This window comes from Gopherus flavomarginatus, chromosome 1 (genome assembly GCF_025201925.1).
Source record: "Gopherus flavomarginatus isolate rGopFla2 chromosome 1, rGopFla2.mat.asm, whole genome shotgun sequence".
Classification (NCBI taxonomy): domain Eukaryota; kingdom Metazoa; phylum Chordata; order Testudines; family Testudinidae; genus Gopherus; species Gopherus flavomarginatus.
Window position 1 is genome coordinate 212,408,074 of NC_066617.1, and position 21,759 is coordinate 212,429,832.

Below are 21,759 nucleotides of genomic sequence, written 5' to 3' on the forward strand. Positions count from 1 at the left end.
TATATGCTGTTTAGTAGTAGTGTGTTACTGATTAGAATTCTCCATTGTTTTTCTTTTCTTATGAGAAACTGAAATAACCTTATTACTAAGAATCCGGTTCAGGGTATCAGGAATAAAAATGAGTGTCTGAGAGTGGAGAAAATGATATGATATTGTCTCTTTGCTTCTCAAAGGGGGCTTCTGGAGAACCTTCTGCTTATCTCCTGTGGATTGATTTAAATCTGACCTGCTCAGTTGTTACGCTATTACTGTTAGTTGTTTAAATAGTTATTCAAAACTGTTCTTTTGTTTTTGACGAATAGTTTGAGTGCACTCATACTACATAAACTTAATGAGGACATCTGTTAACTGTATAAATAGTATGTATGATTGATTTATGATCATTGCTTCTCTACATAAGTAACTATCTCCATTCTGTTTACAAGTGAAAGAGAAAGAGGGAGGTCTCCTTCTTACACCCATCACTCTGATACCTGAAAATATCAGGGTTGGAGACAGTTGCTGCATACTTAAAGGACAAACATACGAAGAGAATAGGATATTTGAGCTTCAGGGATAAAATTAAAGGGGATATATACTGCCACAAAAATAATATTGTGTATGTTTCCTCAGGGCTAAGAGTTGTCTCAGTGACCCTCTGTAATGATGTAGTACATTTACAATTACTTTTTAAGACCTATCCAATAGCCAGTTATTAATCCATTTATTGTGTGCCATGTTAATTTTATATTTTTCCACTTTTTAATCAAGATGTTGTGTGATGCCAAGTCAAATGCTTTACCAAAGTCTAAGTATATTAAGTCTACACTACTACTATTATCAACCAAACTTGTTATCCCATCAAAAAGAGATAAAATTAGTTTGGCAGGATCTATTTTTCATAAATTCATGTCAATTTGCATTAATCACATTATACTCTTTAATTCTATATTAATCATGTCCCATTTCAGCCACTCCATTATCTTGCCCAGGATGAATGTCAGGCCTATAATTACTCGGGTCATCCTGTTTACCCTTTCTAAAAACTGGAAAAACAAATTGTTACCCGATTCTTTGTTTTTACATTCTTCAGGGTAAGAACTGTGTCTTCTTCTATGTTTGGAACCCATTTAGAACATGATGAGTGCCAGCACAATCTAGCTAAAATAATAAAAATAAAGCAGACACTAGATCATGGGGGAAAAGATAAAACAAGTTTTATTTTTAAGTCAAACAAAAGCTACAAACGAAGTATGTAGCTGAAACACAAAGCATTACAAAATACATTATTAAAATAAAAGTAAAACCACATTGCACATAGAAGAGAACTCATTTTTTTAACCATGAACAAACCTATTTCAATAAGAACACTCACCAATAGCCTCTCGTTTAATCAATATTTAAAAGTTATCATACCTGACCAGCTTTGCTTTCCCAGTGTTTACTTTGCCACAATGTTCCTGATGTTATATTAAAGTCATGCCAACTACTTTCATGTTACCAATACAGAGACTGTAGAAACATGTAATAAAAAAGAATCTTAATTAAAATAATATCAGGTATATCAAGGGTGTGCCTTAATTTATCAAATCAACACAAAAAGCTCCCTCTTTTTTGGTGCAGGAGGGAGATAGTTAAAGACAGAGTAACAGCTTTGCCTCTGAATTGCCTTTTTGTGAATGTTTAAAGAATTACTGTAGTGAATTTTGTAACTGTAGTGAAAGTATACAAGAGTGCAATGTCTGTGCTATGTGTGGCAATCAACAACTTTATGTTTCCCATTATAAACAGTATTAATTTGTCATCCTATGATCCACTGTAATTCTTAGACCTTACAGAGCACTTTTCATCTGTAGTTCTCAAAGAACTTTACAAAGACGGATAAATGTAACTGTCACAGTTCCCGGGCTAACTGCATCTCTCTCCTCTCCCTGGCCTGACTCAGTGGTGGGCAACCTGTGTCCCGTGGGTTGCATGTGGCCTGTCAGGGTAATCCCTGGTGGGCCATGATGAGACAGTTTGTTTACAGTGACTGTCTGCAGGCATGGCCGCCCGCAGCCCCCAGTGGTTGCGGTTCACCTTTCCTGGCCACTGGGAGCTGTGGGAAGTGGTGTGTGCCTGTGGACAGTCAATGTAAACAAACTATCTCACAGCCCACCAGCGGATTACCCTGATAGGCCACGTGCGAACTGCAGGCTGCCCACCACTGCTCTGACTTCACCCCACTTCACCTCTTGGATCCTCTAACCATCACCTTTCTCAGAGTGGAAGCATGCAAGTAAATATTTTAGAACTAAAATATTTCACAGAAAAATAGATGTTAAAACAATAAACAGTTGACATGCTTGCCTATCTTTTCCTAAGGCTTACCAATTCCTGGATCTGGGGGAAGGCCCACTTCTTTAGACCCCTTCCACAGTATCTCTCTGAGTTAACCTGTCTCCCTGAACTGCTGATGATAAATGACCCTCCTCCCTCCCTGAGAAGGGCTTTTTAACTATTTTGAGTTCTCTTGATTTCTTTCTCTCGATCACTGGCAGAAAAGCTATGTTACTTACCTCTGGGGCCTAGAATTAAGCCATCATTTTGGAATTGCCTCCCCAGTGTTTGTTCAGAGGTTGCTTATCAGGGCCGTCTTTAGGCCGATTCCCCCGATTCCCTGTAATCGGGCCCCATGCCTGCGCCTAAGCAGCAGCATTATCTCCTGTAAATGTAAACAAACTTGTTTGTCTTAGCGATTGGCTGAACAAGAAGTAGGACTGAGTGGATTTGTAGCCTCTGAAGTTTTACATTGTTTTGTTTTTGAGTGCAGTTATGTAACAAAAAAAAAATCTACATTTGTAAGTTGCACTTTCAGGACAAAGAGATTGCACTACAGTGCTTGTATCAGGTGAATTGAACTATACTATTTCTTCTGTTTATCATTTTTACAGTGCACATATTTGTAATCAAGATATACACTTTGATTTCAATTACAACACAATACAAGATATATATGAAAATGCATAAAAATCCAAAATATTTAATAAATTTCAATTGATATTCTCTTGTTTAACAGTGCAATTAAAACTGTGATTAATCACAATTTATTTTTTTATCACGATTAATTTTTTTGAGTTAATCATATGAGTTAACTGCTATTAATCGACAGCCCTACTATTAAGTGATTAGCCCAAGGTCATATAGTGAGTCAGTCTCAGAGACATGATTAAAACCAAAGCTCCTACGCCTGGTCTCAACTTTATCCCTTGGACCACACTGCCTCCAGCATGAACACTCCAAATCTAGTAACATCAGAAACAGATGAAAAGTTTTGAGTTTTGTCTTCTTAGGGCTATTGATCAAAATAGCAACTAACAGAATGTTTTCCTTCTAGAGCTGCTAATATTGTGTCTCTCTCTACCGCTACCCCTCCTGCACCCAAAACCCCTCATCCCTAGCCCCACCCCACAGCCCACACCCCCAGCTAGAGCCCTCACCCCATCCCACACCCCAACTCCCTGCCCCAGCCCCCTCCCGCATCTTGAACCCCTCATTTCTGGCCCCACCCCAAAGCTTGCACCCCCAGTTAAGAGTCCTCACCTCCTCCCACCCCACCCCAGCCTGGAGCCCCCTCCTGAACCCCTCATCCCCAGCCCCACCCCAGTGAAAGTGAGAGAGGGTGGGGGAGAGAAAGCCATCGAGGGAGGGGGAACATAGTGAGCAGGGGCAGGGCCTTGGGGAAGGGGGGGGCTCAAGGTGTTTGGTTTTGGGGAGTTACAAAATTGGCACCTATCCCTGCTGCCCCCCTGTGGGACCCGCTGCCCTGAGGGAGCAGAAGCCAGCAGGTGAAAAAAGGAATCCTTTACGTGTGTGACATGGCTTGTGGGGTCCGGGCCTTCCCCGATCACTTGTTAGTGCCTGGGCCTGGCTGTGCTGGGAAATAGTGGCTGGGACCACCCCGCCCCCCCAGCTGTTGGCATCCCTGCTGGAGGGGGTGGGGCGAGAGGGCATCTAACTGGGCCCAGCGCTGCCGCAGTGCTTCTATATCCTGGGAAACTTCCCAAAATCTGGGAGTTTTTTTTCGAAACATTTTACTCACAAATTCCCAGGTTTTGGGAAATTTCCCAGCACACAGAAGCACTGTAAAAAACTTTATCTGAGAATTTTTCATCAGTTTTGGGAAATATTTAGCGCTAGATTGGGAAAAGTTGGCATCACGATAGAGCAGCACGGCGCTGCCAGCCCCGCACAGGGTGAGGCTCGCAAAGCGCCCCACCGCCAGAAAGTCCGCTGGCCACGCCAGCCAGCAGAACTACAATCCCCACAACCCCCCGGGGCACAGGTGGTGGTGACGTCACCCCCACACCCTGTCGGCCAGCGGCAAGGCCCAGCGCCGCTATTCGCGGAGCCTTCTGCGCCGGCCTCCGGCTCAGCCGAGCGGAGCGGCGGGATCATAGAGCGCGGCGTCTGGCGGTACAGAGCGGCCGGGGGGCGGAGCCGCTCCACTCCAGCCCCCTCCAGTAAACAGTCGCTAACATGGCGGCTCGGAGGCCTCGCTCCGCGTCGGGTGAGTGGGCGCGGCCGCCGCTGTGGGGAGGCCTGGCCTGGTCCCCTCGCGGGGAGCCTCGTTCCCGCCGCAGTCGGGCCCCTAGTGGGAGTTTCCCTGCCCCCTTGCCCGGCCGGGGGCGGGGCGGCCCGTGGTAGCTGCCGGGCGGAGGGGGGTTAGGAGGAAGCGCCGCCGCCGCCCTGTGCTGCTGGGAAGTGGCTGCCCCGGGGGTGGAAGCTGCCGGGCGGGGCTCGGGACCAGGACTCCCGGGCTCCGTCATTGCTGCCACGGCGGCGTCTCTCGCGAAGTCCCTGGGGCTCAGTGTGCGGCCCCGTCGGTTCCTCGCCTATGGGATGGGGACAGCCGGGCTGCTCGGGGGGTCAGTGCTGCAAGGGGTATCTGTGTTTAATGCAAGGTCAGATCTTCAGCTAAAATGTGCCATCGAAATGTCAAGTAGTCAACAAATGCCCCCAGAAATCCTAGCATAGGCAAGAAAGGAGAGAAGTGGATAGACTTTGCCATTTAGGGCATTATTCAAAGCCCATTAAAGCCAAGAGATTAAATTTACAAGGTACTTTGCAGAGTTGGGGTGAGGATGAAGAAATTGCCATAGCTTTTTTCCTATTTAGGGTTGTCTAAATACGAAAGTTATACCACCATTAGCTGGTATAGTTCTCTCTAGTGTGGACACAGTTATAGGGACATAAATGTGCTTTATCTTGGTATATGTGTCTCTGGTCAAGAAGGGAAGTAAATTACACAAGAGTAATACATCTTTATGCTAGTACAGTTGCATTCACAGTAGGGGGTGTAAAACTATAACTATTTGGGTTAAAAATAATCACACCCCTAACCATCATAATACTAGTACAAAAACTGTATCTAGACCAGGCCTAATACAAATGATCTTTATGTGATGTTTCTGTCCCCTATGTATTAAAGTGAACAGTTTGTAGTTGAAGCTACTTACCATTGGTTACTGGTAACAGGAAAGTTCAGTGCCAGCTTGTTGGAGCTGCTGTCTCTGTTATTTGAGTCACTTGCCCTCCATTTTAAGTAGTCAAGCCCATTAAATATTGATTGCAACTGATAGTAATGTGATACACACATCAAACTATGGTATTATCTTTATTTACTAGCCTGTTGACCCATATTTACCTGAAAATTTAAAAAAGGCTGAGACTTTTTTACCCAACTACTTACAGTGATTTTATTGTTTTAATTCCATAGAGCATAAATTTACTACACAATTGAGAAGTTTAGAACTAATGCTTTTATAACTTGCTTTGAACACTCACTAAAAGGAGAATCACCTATGGTAATTTTTATTTTTTTAAAGAGCACGACTGTGATGATGATTCGTATGAAGTATTGGATTTAACAGAATATGCAAGGCGTCACCATTGGTGGAATCGTGTGTTTGGCCGAAATTCTGGACCAATTGTAGAAAAGTATTCTGTAGCCACTCAGATTGTAATGGGCGGAGTGACTGGCTGGTGAGAGAGGATCACTTTTGATTATTGTGCCATGCATTTGACTGTCTGTTCTGTATCATTCAGAATGATAAACTGTTTGAGATTGCATGGTTTCCTAATTAATAACTGTAAATTCAAGAGATAAGGAAAGAACTGGCACTGAATCACCCCTCAGAAGCACTGCCTAGTGTCAGTCAGTAAAACACACCTATTATAAAAAAGAGCCCTTGCCAATCATTGCAAAAGAGCTTTGAAGACGTCACAAAACTCTTAAGATCATGTCTTTAACAAACAAATGGAAAATTATGGTATATAATGCTAGTGTTGCTAATGAGTGGCATATTTTATTAGTTATAATACAGACATGAGGGCCTTTTTGTTTTGTTACATGTTTACTTACATGTAAAACAGATCAGAAGAAATGTGGGGCAGACTTAGTCAAGGGCCCCAAATACATTTTTTTTAGGTGAAGGTGCTTTTTTGTTTAAAAGCAAAAGCCGCTTGAAATTGAACAACTTCTATAGAGTTTTTCTTACAGATAGTGAAATGTGAAGTTCTGTTATATCAGTTTAGCTAAAAAAGATATTTCATCTGAGTGTTCTGTTTTAAAAAAAGTTTACAATCATAAGTACAAAGTATTAACTTAAGTTCTAATATTGAAACATTAATATTATATTACAACACTTTTTTTAAGTTAATGAAAACATATTTTTGGATTTAAACAATGCTATTATGTTTAAAATACAAACACGTGAGAACCTGAAAGTAGAACGGGCTGAATGACAGTGGAATGAATCTCTATTGTACAAGCTGAGTAAAGTGTAAAAACACACAAAAAAGCATAAATGGTGAAAAGACCATTATTATTTTAAAATTGTTTAAATAATATGAAGTGTTTACTAATTCCTCCACTTCTATTATTAGTTTCAATATGATTTTTAACCTGTTTATGTCTCCCTCCAGTTTTTATAAATAATAGATAAATGTACAAAAGCCTTTGGAGTTTTTAGAAGAAAGTGTAATGGGAATTTAGTGCCAAAATCACAAGAAGTGCCTAAATGAGGAGTCTAGAAATTGAAGTACTTTTTCTATAAAACAGATGCAGTTTGTGGAGTGGTAGTGAAACCTGTTTCTAACAGCCTTAGAAAAATACTTCAGTCCTGGCATGCACAGGCCAGTGCTAGAACTGACAAGGTGGTAGACTGATCTCAGAGTCTGCCAACAAGAATGTTAAATAGAATGGAAGCTTTTCTCCACTCGAAAACAGACTAAGACCTTGTCTACATGCAGTTTTTTGTGCTGGTTTAACTATTTTGTTTTTTTGGGGGAGGGGTGTTTATTTTTTTACTGAAATAGTTAAATCGGTATAGCCCCTACTGTGTATGCAGTTATATTGGTACAAAAGTCTCTTTAACCAGTATAGTTTTTCTCCTTCCCTACCAGAATAGATATACACCTCTACCCTGGTATAACGCTGTCCTCAGGAGCAAAAAAATCTTACTGCATTATAAGTGAAACCACTTTATATCGAACTTGCTTTCATCTGCCGGAGCGTGCAGCCCTGCCCCTCCCCACCCCCAGCGCTGCATTATATCTGAATTCGTGTTCTGTCGGGTCGCGTTATATCTGAGTAGAGGTGTACCTATAAAAGGCCACTTTATACTGATATAACTGTTTGCACTAAGGGGTTTGTAATGCTTTTAACTGATTGTACCAGTTAAAGTAGTGCAATTTAATTACATTATTTTGTGTAGACAAGGCCTGAAGCCACCAACTCACTTTCCAGAGGACATCAGATAACCATTAGTTGATAACATCCCTACTGATCTAGACTTGTGCTTGATCTACATCACCAAAAAGTGTTTGTATTACATAAATCTATAATTTCTCATAATTTGCAGGTTGCAGAGTAAGAAATAAGAAAGTGAAACGTTTCATTTTAGGAATCCAAAATTTTAGTAGGGTGTAATATGAAAATTCTGAAAAATGGCATTGTGGGCCAGACAATCTTAACTTTATTGGAATGTTGTTTTTTTGGGTCTTCTAAGGTGTGCAGGATTTTTGTTCCAGAAAGTTGGAAAACTTGCAGCAACTGCAGTAGGTGGTGGATTTCTTCTACTTCAGGTATATAGAATTTCATATTTTAATATTTAGGGAATGTTTCATAATTGAATTATGGAAAAAACTCAGCTACTGGCTTATACTGGGGTTGGGAAGGGGAAGGTGAGTTCCATATCTATGTCTTATATTAGCCTTACCACTGCTGTGCTGGTATGTTTTTACTTAGTTTTACATACAGTTTCTTAAAGCTATTGATCAGAAATATTGTAACAATCAGGAATAATCAAATGTTTTTAAATAAAAATCGTTTCAAGTAAGCTGAAAGAATGAAAACGTAATGCAGAAATTGAAATACTATTTTTGAGTTGATATTGCCAGACTTAGCAAATTGATTATAAAATTGTGGTTGCAGAGATCAAGGAATGTAAGCAATCTTTATTTTCTGTTAACAGGGGGATGGAATCTCAAAGGTACTTAAGTGTCAAAGGAGTCTAATTCAGTCATAGTCTAGGTGTCTAGTTTATTGTTAGGAGTACTTGTGCACCTTAGAGATTAACAAATTTATTTGAGCATAAGATTTTGTGGGCTACAGCCCACTTCATCAAATGCATAAAATGGAACATACAGTAAGAAGATCATATATGTACAGAGAACATGAAAAGGTGGGAGTTGCCCTACCAACTCTAAGAGGCTAATTAAGATGAGCTATTAAGATGATTTGACTGACAATTGTCTGAAATGGGCCATCTTGATTATCACTACAAAAGGTTTTCTTCCTCCTGCTGATAATAGCTTTATCAGCTTTAATAGCCATTAGTGCCAGTGGGGACAACACTGAAATGGGTCAAACTCAAACGGTTCTGATAGTTTTCCAAAAAATGTGTCTGTCTCTCTCTACTGATGACCTTCTGAAATATCTAAGATTGACTATTGCTGTGAGTTGTGCCTGGAACTGTGGGATATGTATCCCAAGGGCGTCGCATCTGAATGATTTAGAACCACCCACATATGGAGATGGTGCACAAATCAATCTGACTAGCATGGATACACTGAATTGTTTGCTTAAGCAAGTGCATTACACCTCTGGATCAATTGATAATGATTCAGTTCTTTGTGTAGGCACAACCTGTGAGGTTTAGGAGTGCTCATTGCACTTCAACATTTAAATTTCGTTTGTCCAGAAGACCATAGGTTTGTGTTTCAGAACTGGCTTTCCTGCTTAGCAGTACAACATTCTACCACTTGGCTAGCCTTATCAATTTGTGTCATGCAAATTTTGAATTAAAAAAAAGAAACAAAAAGCTTGTAAATCACTAATGAGCCTATATATAAATGGGGAAAACAAGTTTGCTGTATCTGTTTATGTACATCTTGATTTTTTGTGTGTGTTGGCCTTTTCTGTGGAAAATATCTGATAAGGAAACTTATGAGGGGCGGATTGGATGGAGTTGAACTGTTATACCTCAGTTGTACATTTAGGTTCAGTTGTCTCCATCTTTGATTCAGATCATATTCTAATAGAAGTAAATGTCTTAGTCATTTAATTCTAGGTACTTTGCATATTAAAGATTAGTTGTAAGTTGCATGGTAGTCCAATTACATTTCCATAGTCTTCAAAGTTTTTCCTTTTAAAAATCATCTGTAAATACACAGTGTAAATTCACTTCAATTCAGGAATATGCTGAATGCATTCATTGAACAGGTAGAAGGGTTTTTGGCAGGTGACTAGAAATTAACTTTTTTTAAAGTTTCGTTGAAGTTGCAAGTTTCGTTAATTCAAAATGTTGAGAAATTACAGATACCACAGGAATCCACTGGAACAAAAAGGGGGACGCGTACTCAAGTAGAGTCCTATTTGTGTAGTTTTTGAAATTCAAGAAAAACCTAACTTCTTTTTAGTGTATATTAAATGAATTTCAAGGGATCTAGTTGGAAACTAAAAACAAAATATATCATGTGGTTAGTGTCTCACAAGTAGCAGATAAGTCAAAGTCTGAAAACAGGCTAGTTCAATTAGCAATATTGTTGTACCAATTATATTAGACCAGTAAAAACCAGCTGGATCTTATTAAAGGGGACAAGACAAAGATGGCACATTTATTATGATAACAATTTATGACTAATAACTAATATCTTAATTCTTATACACACACATTATACCTATTACCTATACACACACACACATTCACACACACACACATCCACATTCATCAGGTGTTCTGCAGCTGCTGCATAGTTACCAGTCCTGAAGATAGCTTAAGTTCATGGCTTGATTTTGCAGCTTGGGTTCGTAGCTTGTGGCAGCTAACTGGCCAGGAAAGCTGGGCACAAGGCTGAGCTGGATCTCTGTTGGGCAGGCACCGATGTTCTTCCATGTTGGCAGCAGAATGTTACCCAGAGTCTGTCATCTCACCCTTCTTTTTTTATAGGCTTTTAGTTTGGATTCAAAGTCTATAGGTCTTGCTGTGTCACGCTGCCTCTGGGTTTAGACTGATCACCCATCAATTGCAGGCGTGACTTTCAGCCTTGGACCTGGCTTTGATCTTCCTTCTGTTGTTCTGTTGTCCTTTTCTTTTTAGGGTGGATGCTTCTTACTTTGTTTAGGGCTGTTGTCTAGGTCTTCAGCCGTTGGTATTTGAACTTTATCTCATCAGGACAGGCTGGGGCTGGAGGTTGATTCCATCATTCATTCATACATACCTCATTCACACATCTAAACTAAACTAATAAGATTACAGCAGGGTTTGCAAAAATGAAGGTTGGAGGAAGCTTTTACAAAATGGAGTGAGTGTTTTAAAATGGGGTTTGAATTACAATATGGAACAGAAGTTACAGTATAGGCCAGTGTAGTGAATAGTGAACAGAAGTTACATTAATAAAGTGAACAATTGAAAACAATTTCATTTATCAGTTCTACATTGTCCCCCTTTTGACCCTTCAATCCAGGGGCATTGAATGAGTCACACTTTATGTAATTGTTTTAAGGCAGAACCAACATAACAGTTAGGGTTACTAATAGGACAATGAGGGGATGAAAAATTATATTTAGAACTGCTGACCAGGTGGGCTGCTTCTACAACACTTTGCCCCTTGAGACATTGTAGGGCAAGCTGATCTGTTGCAAACAAACCAAATAATTATAACTAGGTGAATATAACTAAACCTATTACAATTGACTAAACACCAGATATAACCTACACATAAATGAAAACAATTATAGTTGGGAATACAATAAAACCATTACAATCATTGGGTACATTGACAAATAAAATGAGGACCAAGTCTGATGCAGCAATAGCCATCAAATAATAAAAGTTACTGAAGTCAGGACCTTTTTAAGCACACACAGCAAATAAGATTTTGTAGGAGAACCACAGTTGTTATGCAAGGTTAAGCTGATTTGGACTTAAACTAACATTTTGTTGCTAAAATGTTGCAGAATCCCCTATTTTTAACAGTTGTTTTCAAGAGGTTTCTGGGGACCTGAAAGATGGGGCCCTACAATTATGGGCCAAGGTTTTACAAGTTATGAGGGCCCAAGAACTACTCTTTAGGGCTTGGGGGAGTAGAACCAGAGTGCATAGAGGAAAGTGTGGAATTAACAATATAAGCAAATGTAACTAACAATACAAATGTATCAATAACAAAAATTAACAACAAAATGACTATTAGATAACCTAACAAAAATAAACCTGATGCACTGGGGACCAAATTTATTTTTTTGGACACAAATGGTGATTGCTAAGTTGGATGGACTTGGGGGAAGTAGAGAGAGGAAAAGACATTTGTCCTGTCTAGTGTAGTATTTCTTTTTCTTTTCTGGACCCAATGCTAGCACAGGACACCACTAGAGACAGACACAGAACATGCAACACAGAACACTGAACACACACCACTAGAGACAGACTGCAACACTGAACACAGACTTTGTCGCGGCACTATAACCATGGTATTTTATAACTCTTCAGCTGGTACCAGCTCTCCTGATGTTCTGGTTCAGAGCCTGAAAAATAGAAGCTTAGAAACAAATTAGCACAGTGCTCCCACATGGCAGACCCTGCTCAGTCTTTGCCACAGTGTGTTTGGTACTTGGGGCTGCACAAATGCTAATTAGGTGGTTCATTTATTTGTGACTTTAGATTTTTTATTTTAAAATCCCCAGCCACTTTGCCATGGCCTGGAGGTCTGAGGCAGAAGCAGGCACTGTTGTTACTGTTGCAATGGCATTTTGGCCCTGGGAGGAGGAATCTACCCAAATATCCCCCTTCCCACTCTCCAGAGGGGTCCCAAAAGTCTGCCCCTTCTGGGGTCTTAAATGTTCCTTTTTTTTTTTTCTTTTAGTTGGAATAGTTTCTCTTTTAGAGATTTTTTTTTTTCTTTTTACAGGCTGTTAGGTGGAGGTAGCTGTCATTACAAGCCTCCCACAGCAGCCAGATCCCTGCAGCGTCTGTTTTTGTTGCATTTGGGGGTTTACATATGAGGATATATTGGGCCAAGCTATCCTCTAGATCCAAAATGGTGCAGATATTTGCAAGGGTTTGTTCAGTCTAAGGACTGTGCCCATATCTCTGCAGGATTTGTTTAGAAGGCATTATCTCTTTATTAAAATGTGAGGTAGAAGCTACTTTTGACTCCATTCCTTCCTCTGAGACTGTTTTCCCTTGCCTTTTCTTAAACATTTTTAATTTTGTTCAGCAAGCAGCACTGCTGGCCCCTGGGACCCTCTTGCTGCCCCTGATTTTTCTTTCTTTCTTTCTGCTACCTCTTCGGAGGCCAGCAGATTTTGTTAACAATTTTATGTTTTCTGCTACCTACGCGGAGGCCAGCAGGTTTTGTTAACAATTTTAAGAGCTCTTCATTTTCCTGCTACCCACACGGGGGCCAGCAGGTTATGGTTAACCAAGAATAGAACCGTGCTCTGTAGAGCTGGTTGTGTGCACACAGATTGGTTTACAATAAATGAGGCAAAAATACCAATGATCCCCCTTTCGCTATTCTCCACCAAAATGTTGTACCAATTATATTAGACCAGTAAAAACCAGCAGGATCTTATTAAAGGGGACAAGACAAAGATGCCACATTTATTATGATAACAATTTATGACTAATAACTAATATCTTAATTCTTATACACACACATTATACCTAATACCTATATACACACACACACACATCCACATTCATCAGGTGTTCTGCAGCTGCTGCATAGTTACCAGTCCTGAAGATAGTTTAAGTTCATGGCTTGATTTTGCAGCTTGGGTTCGTAGCTTGTGGCAGCTAACTGGCCAGGAAAGCTGGGCACAAGGCTGAGCTGGATCTCTGTTGGGCAGGCACCGATGTTCTTCCATGTTGGCAGCAGAATGTTACTCAGAGTCTGTCATCTCACCCTTCTTTTTTTATAGGCTTTTAGTTTGGATTCAAAGTCTATAGGTCTTGCTGTGTCACGCTGCCTCTGGGTTTAGATTGATCACCCATCAATTGCAGGCGTGACTTTCAGCCTTGGACCTGGCTTTGATCTTCCTTCTGTTGTTCTGTTGTCCTTCTCTTTTTAGGGTGGATGCTTCTTACTTTGTTTAGGGCTGTTGTCTAGGTCTTCAGCCGTTGGTATTTGAACTTTATCTCATCAGGACAGGCTGGGGCTGGAGGTTGATTCCATCATTCATTCATACATACCTCATTCACACATCTAAACTAAACTAATAAGATTACAGCAGGGTTTGCAAAAATGAAGGTTGGAGGAAGCTTTTACAAAATGGAGTGAGTGTTTTAAAATGGGGTTTGAATTACAATATGGAACAGAAGTTACGGTATAGGCAAGTGTAGTGAATGGTGAACAGAAGTTACATTAATAAAGTGAACAATTGAAACCAATTTCATTTATCAGTTCTACAATATTACAACCGATTCTATTAAAAAGTAGCCTTGTAGGGGTGGGGATAGAGAAGGAAAATAATCCTTTAAGGAATTGGCATGGATTTTATAAGTCAAGACCTTATTTTCCTCATCAAATGTCATGGAAGTTTGATATTTTGAACAATTTAATTTGATTAATTGTGTATCTCTTTTTTATAAAAAGATTAAATTCTCCTAATGTGCCTGATGCAAAGCCAGTTCAAGTCCACTATAATAGATAGGCACTGGAAAAATAAAAATAACACAAATAATTCATTTCTCATAACAAACGGTAACAAACTTAACATCTTTCCTTTTATAGCCTTTAGATTAACTTGTTCCTTATACTAGGGAGAACTATGGAGAAACATGCCAAATCCTTAAAATGTGGTTCCCCTCTGAAAAGTGACTTTGGTGGTGGTTTTTAAAGCACCTTGTCACTTGTGAGATCTGTACTTGTGGCAGAGTGCTGGGAGCTAGTGAGTGAGCCAACACTCTGACTTAGGCATTAATCAGCTGATTGGCTGATCAGGCTGGGCAAGCCAATTTGTCCGCTGGTAAGAGGTCATAGGAAGGAACTGTAGAGAGGGAGTAACCAGGGCTAGCTGAACCCAATGTGTGCAAAGATCTCAAGGAAGGGAGACCTCTGTTCCTTCCTGGCCCTTCAGGAAAGGCTAAAGTTAGAGAATCACTGTATATGATATTGTTCCCTGGGACTGTATTGGTGGTGGAAGTGTAAATAAATCATGCAAAGTTGCCACTCAGCAGTGAGAGTCTGAGAGGTTCCTGGGGCATCTGAGGATATTGATGCTGCATGCCCCTTTACTTTTGTATATTAGTCATATCTGTTCAGTTTAGTGGCAAAATGTTTTTACTGCTTTTTGCTCCTGTTAGACTAAGGTCTGTGTTTGAGTCAATCTTCTGTTAGCCATTATTTAATCATAAAAAGCTTTATAGTAAGTCATTTATTCTTTCTCTTCCATATTTGGACTCATTCAATGTAGAACACCATTGATGGATACAAGTCTTCACATAAATAATTCTGTAACAAATGGAACCTTTGAAAACCATACAAGGTTCAAAAATAACACTAGGATTTACCTGGCCTATTGTGGTCTGGCTACATACTCCACTGGTGTTCCGTGATAGCTATGATATTGCAAAATGATGCATGCTGGGACATCTCAATGAAGTTGGGAGAGGGCAACATGCTACCTGGGAGGTTGGGGGCGGGGGGAATAAAAAGGTGAGAATTTGTCAAATTCTTGTGTTGAATATCTGACTTGACAGTTTTGTGCACCATTTGAGAGGCATTCATCAGAACTGCCAAAGCAAATACAATTTTTATACTGGAAATTTGCCTTTAAGCAAATGCATTAGGTCAAAAGTTTAAATAGAAATATTTTGGGCTGGATCCTTAGCGTGTGTAAACTAGAGTAGTTCCATTGTTATATACTTCTACCTCAATATAACGCTGTCCTTGAGAGCCAAAAAAATCTTACCGCGTTATAGGTGAAACCGTGTTATATTGAACTGGCTTTGATCCACTGGAGTACAGAGCCCTGCCTCCTTCCCCCCCCCCCCCCGAAACACTGCTTTACCACATTATATCCAAATTCGTGTTAAATCAGGTGGCGTTATATCAAGGTAGCGGTGTGTGTGTGTGTATATATATAATATATATATTTAATGGCACTATTTTAGTTGACACTAGCTGAGGATCTAATCCCTGGATTTTAACTCTTCAAAAGGAAGATTTACTTCTGTTTCTTTTAGTTCATTTGTTAACGCCTGTATGATAAAGTTAGTGTCTTTAAACACCTTGTTAAAGTGTACACCCGTGTGATGTGTAATGCTGCCCGTTCAGGTATCAGATTTATAAATCTGGAACAGGGTAAATGTTTAAGTATTGTCTGTCTGTTGTAAAACTAACTGAATGCTATCTAATGGTAACAAGCCCTTCCTCAGGTTGGTTGGTTGAATATGGGTGAAACTTGCTGTTGGAGAAGTTGGTTCTTTAGTGCACTCTTCCTATTTCCATCTACTTCTGGATTCTCTTTATTGTGTTCCATAACAAAGATGTGCACAGCCCATGTGAGTAACTGCAGCGAGGTAATCTAGCTAAGCAGATTCTTTTGAGTTAATGGCTTCAGCAGAAACCAGTGACTGCAAATCAAATTGGGTGTTTAAGTTCAAGACATTATGGAGGAGTTATTTGTGGCCCCATACTTAAGATTGTGAACAGGATTCCATTGTATGACTTACTCACTAGATGAATCTCAGATTTTGAGTTCATATAAAAATAGAACTTACCTATAAAGTTTTATGGATAATATATATTTTTAATGGATACATAGACTGATTTACCCAACATTTAAAAGACAATCGCGGAGCTTTGTAGTCTTGATTTTCCTTTCTTGAATAATTGTGGTGTTATCCAATTAAGAGGAATTATTTGTAGTAAGTCATTGTCCACAGTGTGATAGGTGTTCTCTACTCTTATAGGAAAATGCAGTCTCTGCAAATTTTTAGGGCAATCTGTTGCCCTACAGCCACTTAAATGTGCATTACTTTATTCATGTGAGTAGTCCCATTGACGTCAATGCGACTGTTTGTGTGTCAAGTTACACAGCTGCTTAAGTGTTTACAGGTTCAAGGCCTAATAACAAAAATATGGGGGAAAGGGATAAAACCTTCATAGTAAAAAGTGGGATTTTTTTTTAGCTGTCTGGGGATTGTTTTTTCAAATTAGGATGAACTTGACTGCAACTGCTCCTCTATTTGCCCATAATTAGTTGCCTAATATCTTGTGGGCATTATGGTAGAAGTGGTTCATGTTGTTATTCACTGATACTTATACCATTTCTTTGGGGCTTAGTGATGTGGAGAGGGCTAGAGTCCTGTAGTATTAGGTTATTATTATGCTGAACAGTTTATAATACTAAAGACAAGAGGATGGCTCTCTATTTCTGTATGAGGTTTAGATAAGATTCTCTGAGCGTCCTGTCCTAAATTAAAATTTCAGCAGTGATGCTGAAAGAAACTAAAATGAAACAAAGCTGCATTTTAGTCCTTTGATAAAAGTGCTTTCAGTTTCTATTTTGCTGCAAGTAAAGCAGTAATAAATATTGAGTATATAAATTGACCTGTTTATGTTAACCTGTAAATTAATCTCAAGCATAGTATAAAAAGTAGAAAAGGGTTGAAAGAAACGAGAATCTATTGAATCTTGCCAGTTCTTTTTCAAAGTATATTTTTGATTTATTACAGAAATAATCTCTGGCATGTTAAAACACAATATCTGTAGCATCTGCAATTAAAGTACTTGAGCTTCCATTTGTCTTTCTCTAGAAAAAGAAAACGCAAAACAGTTTTCAAAATTGAGTACACACAAACATCTTGTGATTTGATTGGTTAGTGTAATTGTTCTTATTTAATATTTTTTTCATTGCCCTAGATTGCCAGTCATAGTGGGTATGTGCAAGTTGACTGGAAGAGAGTTGAAAAAGATGTAAACAAAGCAAAAAGACAGATTAAAAAACGTGCAAACAGGGCAGCACCTGAAATCAGCACCCTCATTGAAGAGGTAAGATGTTTTTAAAAAATAAATTGTTCTGAATTGTGTGCTGTTTCATTTTGGTTAAGATTACATTGATTGAGGTTTCTGGCCTTCCACTGCATTTGGTTATAGTTATGCCTGATAACTAAAATTCTAGATGGCATGTGCAAAATTTCAGGAGCATAGTCCCGCTTCTTAGGAAAGGCTTACACAATCTCACCAACAGAACATATTTCTGTGTTGTAATAAATGTTAGAAATCCTGCAGGAAAGCCCAGTACCTATTTGTTATACTAAGGTTCACTTCCAGGTGAGATTTTTTGTTCTCATGCCAGACCATGGCAATTACTTGTCTTATGCTGATCAGGCTTCAGGGATTGTCTTCATAAAATAGAGAGGTACAACAGCCATGTGGTAGTTCTAGGAATTTGTATCCTGCTGTAAGGCCACATAGTATTGTAAAATATTGGTTGCTTATGACTTTACTTGAGTAAAATAAATTTGCTTTTTGGTGGTAGTGCAGCTTAAAGTTACCCTTTCCCCCATTTTGAATTAAGTGAAAACTTTTTGGAGCTGGTATTAAATCCATAGGTGTTAATAATCTTTGAGTGATCTTTGAGCTTCACATCTGGGTAACAGGAGGTGGTGCAAACGTCCATCTACAAGGCTTTACTGTCCCCTGCTATACTCTTAACCAAACAAATGCAGAAAATCTCTAAAATTGCTGGTGAAGTACTGTACTAAAAGTAATTAACCCTAAGTGTTTTCATATTGACTTTAGGAATGAGTTTGCCTGTGTACAAGTAACTATGGGAACTATGCTTTAGATTGCATGGAGTTGTCCACCTCATTCCTTGAACCAGTTTAGCGAATGTGCCTGTGATCTGCATAATGTTGATACACTGAAGAGAAACTACCAACACTTTTCTAGTATAGCTAAGGCCCATTTAGTTTTAGGAATAGTTTCTCGTTTGAGGACTTCCCTCTACCAACAGCATATTAGAAAAAGTGAGTCTTTTTAGCCAGGAGATGTGTGGGTGCGCTTTTTTGCACACACTTGAAACACATATGTATCTAATTTTCTGACTACTTGTCTTGAAGTATGATTTTTGTTATGCTGAAGAGAGTCATAGCAATGCCCACACTGGTGTCTCTGTAGTTAAAGATGTTGGTGTTTCCAACATAACCTATATAGAATTATACCTTGGTTGCCAAATTGTTATTATCATTTTAATTCCAGTCTGAAACTTGGTATACAGCTCTTTAAATCAGATGTAATTTAATCAGTCTTTTTTGACAGGCTGAGGAGTGGACCAGGGAGGAAGGAAGTCATGTTCAAATGGCTTTCATTTTAAAATTGTAGACTTCTCCGTTGTCTGAAATACCTAACGTTTTTGTTTTACAAAATGCCTGTTACATCATAGAAAAGATGTAAATCATATTTATTTTGCATACCTGTCATGACACACAGATTATATTGTGTTGCTACTTATATCCAAACATCTGTTGATATAGTACGATGCTTTCCTGTGGTATATGATTTACAGGATTAAAGGTTACAAAAGTGTGGATCAGAAAGAAGTGACCTTGAGATTATAATTAATCTAATTACAATAATTCCCTGTGTCTGGTTAAAACTGAAATGAGTTTAGTGGTCTTACCCTAGCTCTCACATTTGTACGAAAGAAGTGTACAGTGCAGAGTTTCTGCACAGAAAAAGGCCAATATTGGCATAAGAGCATTGCTAGAAGTCAAAAGTGAGGCGCATTGTTAAAGTTTGCAGAGTCTGCGTGCACTGTACCTGACTCCAACATGTACTATATCTGCTAAACTAACAAGTTTTGAAAAGTTAAGTTTATTAAAAATAGTACAAACCTCTATTGGTTAATCATGATAAAAATACTAAATGTTCCCATTAGATGTAATGCTTTTACATAGATAACTAAAAACTATTTTCTTTTTCAGTCAACAGAATTTATCAAACAGAATATAGTAGTATCCAGTGGATTTGTTGGAGGCTTTTTGTTAGGACTTGCATCTTAAGGACCTGAATTTTGTCTTCCTGGTGGCATCAACCACAACAAAGAACAGTAGTAGTGATTAGTGCACTGTCTTAAAGCAAAGCAGTGTGGGTCACTGATCGCTCCAGAGCAAAGAGAATGGACTAGCCAGAGAAACTGGAAGCTTTTATGTTTTAGGCTTTTGCCTTCTGATGCTTGGCATAAGATTTGCCGAAAAACTGCAGTGTGCTCATAATAGCAGTTCTGGACAAAACTGGTTAATTTTCATCATGACTTTTTTATTCTGTGACCATTCAGAAAATAGCATTTTTAAAATGTAATTTGTGGGATATAGCTATGTTACAGTAATGTAAGAAGGAAATCTCCATTTTCAATCTGAATGTTTTCCAGTTAAATGTTGCTTTATCTTTATTTAAAAGGTATTGTCCTTCATGCTGTAGTTAATAGTGCCAATGACTAATAATGTATACAATGTGTAGCTTCAGCTGCAGGGCTGACAATCTTCCTTAGAAATCACTGCAATAATCTATAAATCTGTAATAACTTTTTACGGAAGTATTAAGTAACAAAGAATCATGAGCATATTAAAGGTGAAAATCAAACCTTGATGGGGGTCTTTCTGTACTTTATTCTATAAACTTCCTGCATCCTTTAACATTCAGGGATACGGCACAGGTATTTGCATACAAATTAGTGTATTTTACAAACTACATACATTTCATCAAATGCATGTCATACTTAAATGTGCAGATAGTTTCAATTGAAATACATGTATTTATTATGTAAATATGTACTCTTTAAACCTTTGACATTTAAAATTACATTTTTATATTTTGTAATCCAAGGAGAACAGCTCATTTAATCCACCCTGTTGGAAATCTCAAGGGCTGAAGTTTCCGTTTAACATTGAAAATGCTTAGCTGGACTTTAAAGCATGTCAGTACAGTGTAATTTGAGCAATCCAAAAGCTCTTGCCACGTTCAATTTCAGTAGGCGATAGTTATTCACTTCACTTTTTCATGTTAATCCCTGGAACTAAACAAGCTTATATTGCTGGTGTGTTCGATCTGAGGTTTTTAGTAGAAGGTGAGTCACTTACTTTGATTTGTAGAAATGTACTCATATGTAAGTAATCAAAAACTATAAATTGGTAACAAAACAGGGATTCTCCTCCTCCATCAGCCTATTGGGAACAAATTCCCGCTCATCCCGATCTCAAATGTCTGGGAAAGCAAATGAGTCTTACAGCGTGCTCCATAAGTCAGCATGCTTGGGGCTGTGTAAGATCAAAGCAGGAAGAAAGTCTAAAGGGAGGGAGGTCTACATGTGACAATGAATTTGGAACCTTCCACCCAAGCAGAGATTTAAGAAACTATTGGTCTGCTGTTACTTCTTTATCCCCAACGGATCTACCAACTTCAAGACCTGCCCTGGCCCTCAAACTCATGAACATGTGTCGCAAAGAGCAGGCAGATCCCTTGAATCAAAGGAGATGTCATTTACCAATTCACCTAATTACTCTTTGCTTCCTACTATACCAACAAGCATTTCCTCACTTATTTCTTGGATTGAGTCTCTCTCATCCAGGTTCAGCCACAGTGTCTGGTTTACATATGGTGAACCAGCCCTGAACATGTAACCCATTTTCCCTTGCTAATATGTTGAATGGCGCAACATATTTTTAGAATACACAGTGGGGAACCCCCCATGTGAGACAGCATGTGTGATATGTGGGCTAGGTATGCTTACTTCTGAACACAAGGGAACAAGGAAAGTAGGAAGTAAACTATGACTACATGGCAAGCTTAGAGGGCTATCTGAACCAGAGAGACTTCAAAATGCAGAAATCTAACCAAGAGAAACCAATCACTAGAAGCATAAATTAAAGCAGGTAATATGTAAGAGGGCCAAAATAGATTTTGAAGAGCAAATATATAAAGGTAGAAAACAATATATTAGCTTCCCTGCTTCTGTTAGAATGAAAGAATCTTTGGGTCCTTAGTATCACTAGAGGCTAAAACAGCAGTTAAGGAGGATAAGGATGTTATTGAGACCTTAAATTATTTGTTTGTATTAATCTTCATGCCAGAGGATGTTAGGAAGATTCCTGTCCTGAACCTCCTTTCTAGTAATAAAGATGAGGTGCTGAGTGTGAGGTGTCAGAATATAAGGTGTTGGAACAAACATAATTTTAAAAAGCAGTAAGTCACAAGGCCTAGGTGGTATACAGCTGAGAGTTCTGAAAG

At 39.0% G+C, this 21,759-nt stretch overlaps 1 protein-coding gene across 1 annotated transcript; it reads left to right on the forward strand.

The window, feature by feature from the left end:
- The first annotated feature begins 4,370 nt into the window (after positions 1-4,370).
- FUNDC1 (FUN14 domain containing 1) lies at positions 4,371-20,119 on the forward strand. The gene is made up of 5 exons (XM_050936740.1): positions 4,371-4,528; positions 5,847-6,003; positions 8,031-8,106; positions 17,392-17,520; positions 19,458-20,119. Exons 1-5 carry the CDS (start codon positions 4,498-4,500, stop codon positions 19,533-19,535), a joined length of 471 nt encoding a protein of 156 aa, XP_050792697.1. The 5' UTR covers positions 4,371-4,497; the 3' UTR covers positions 19,536-20,119.
- The last annotated feature ends 1,640 nt before the right edge of the window (positions 20,120-21,759 follow it).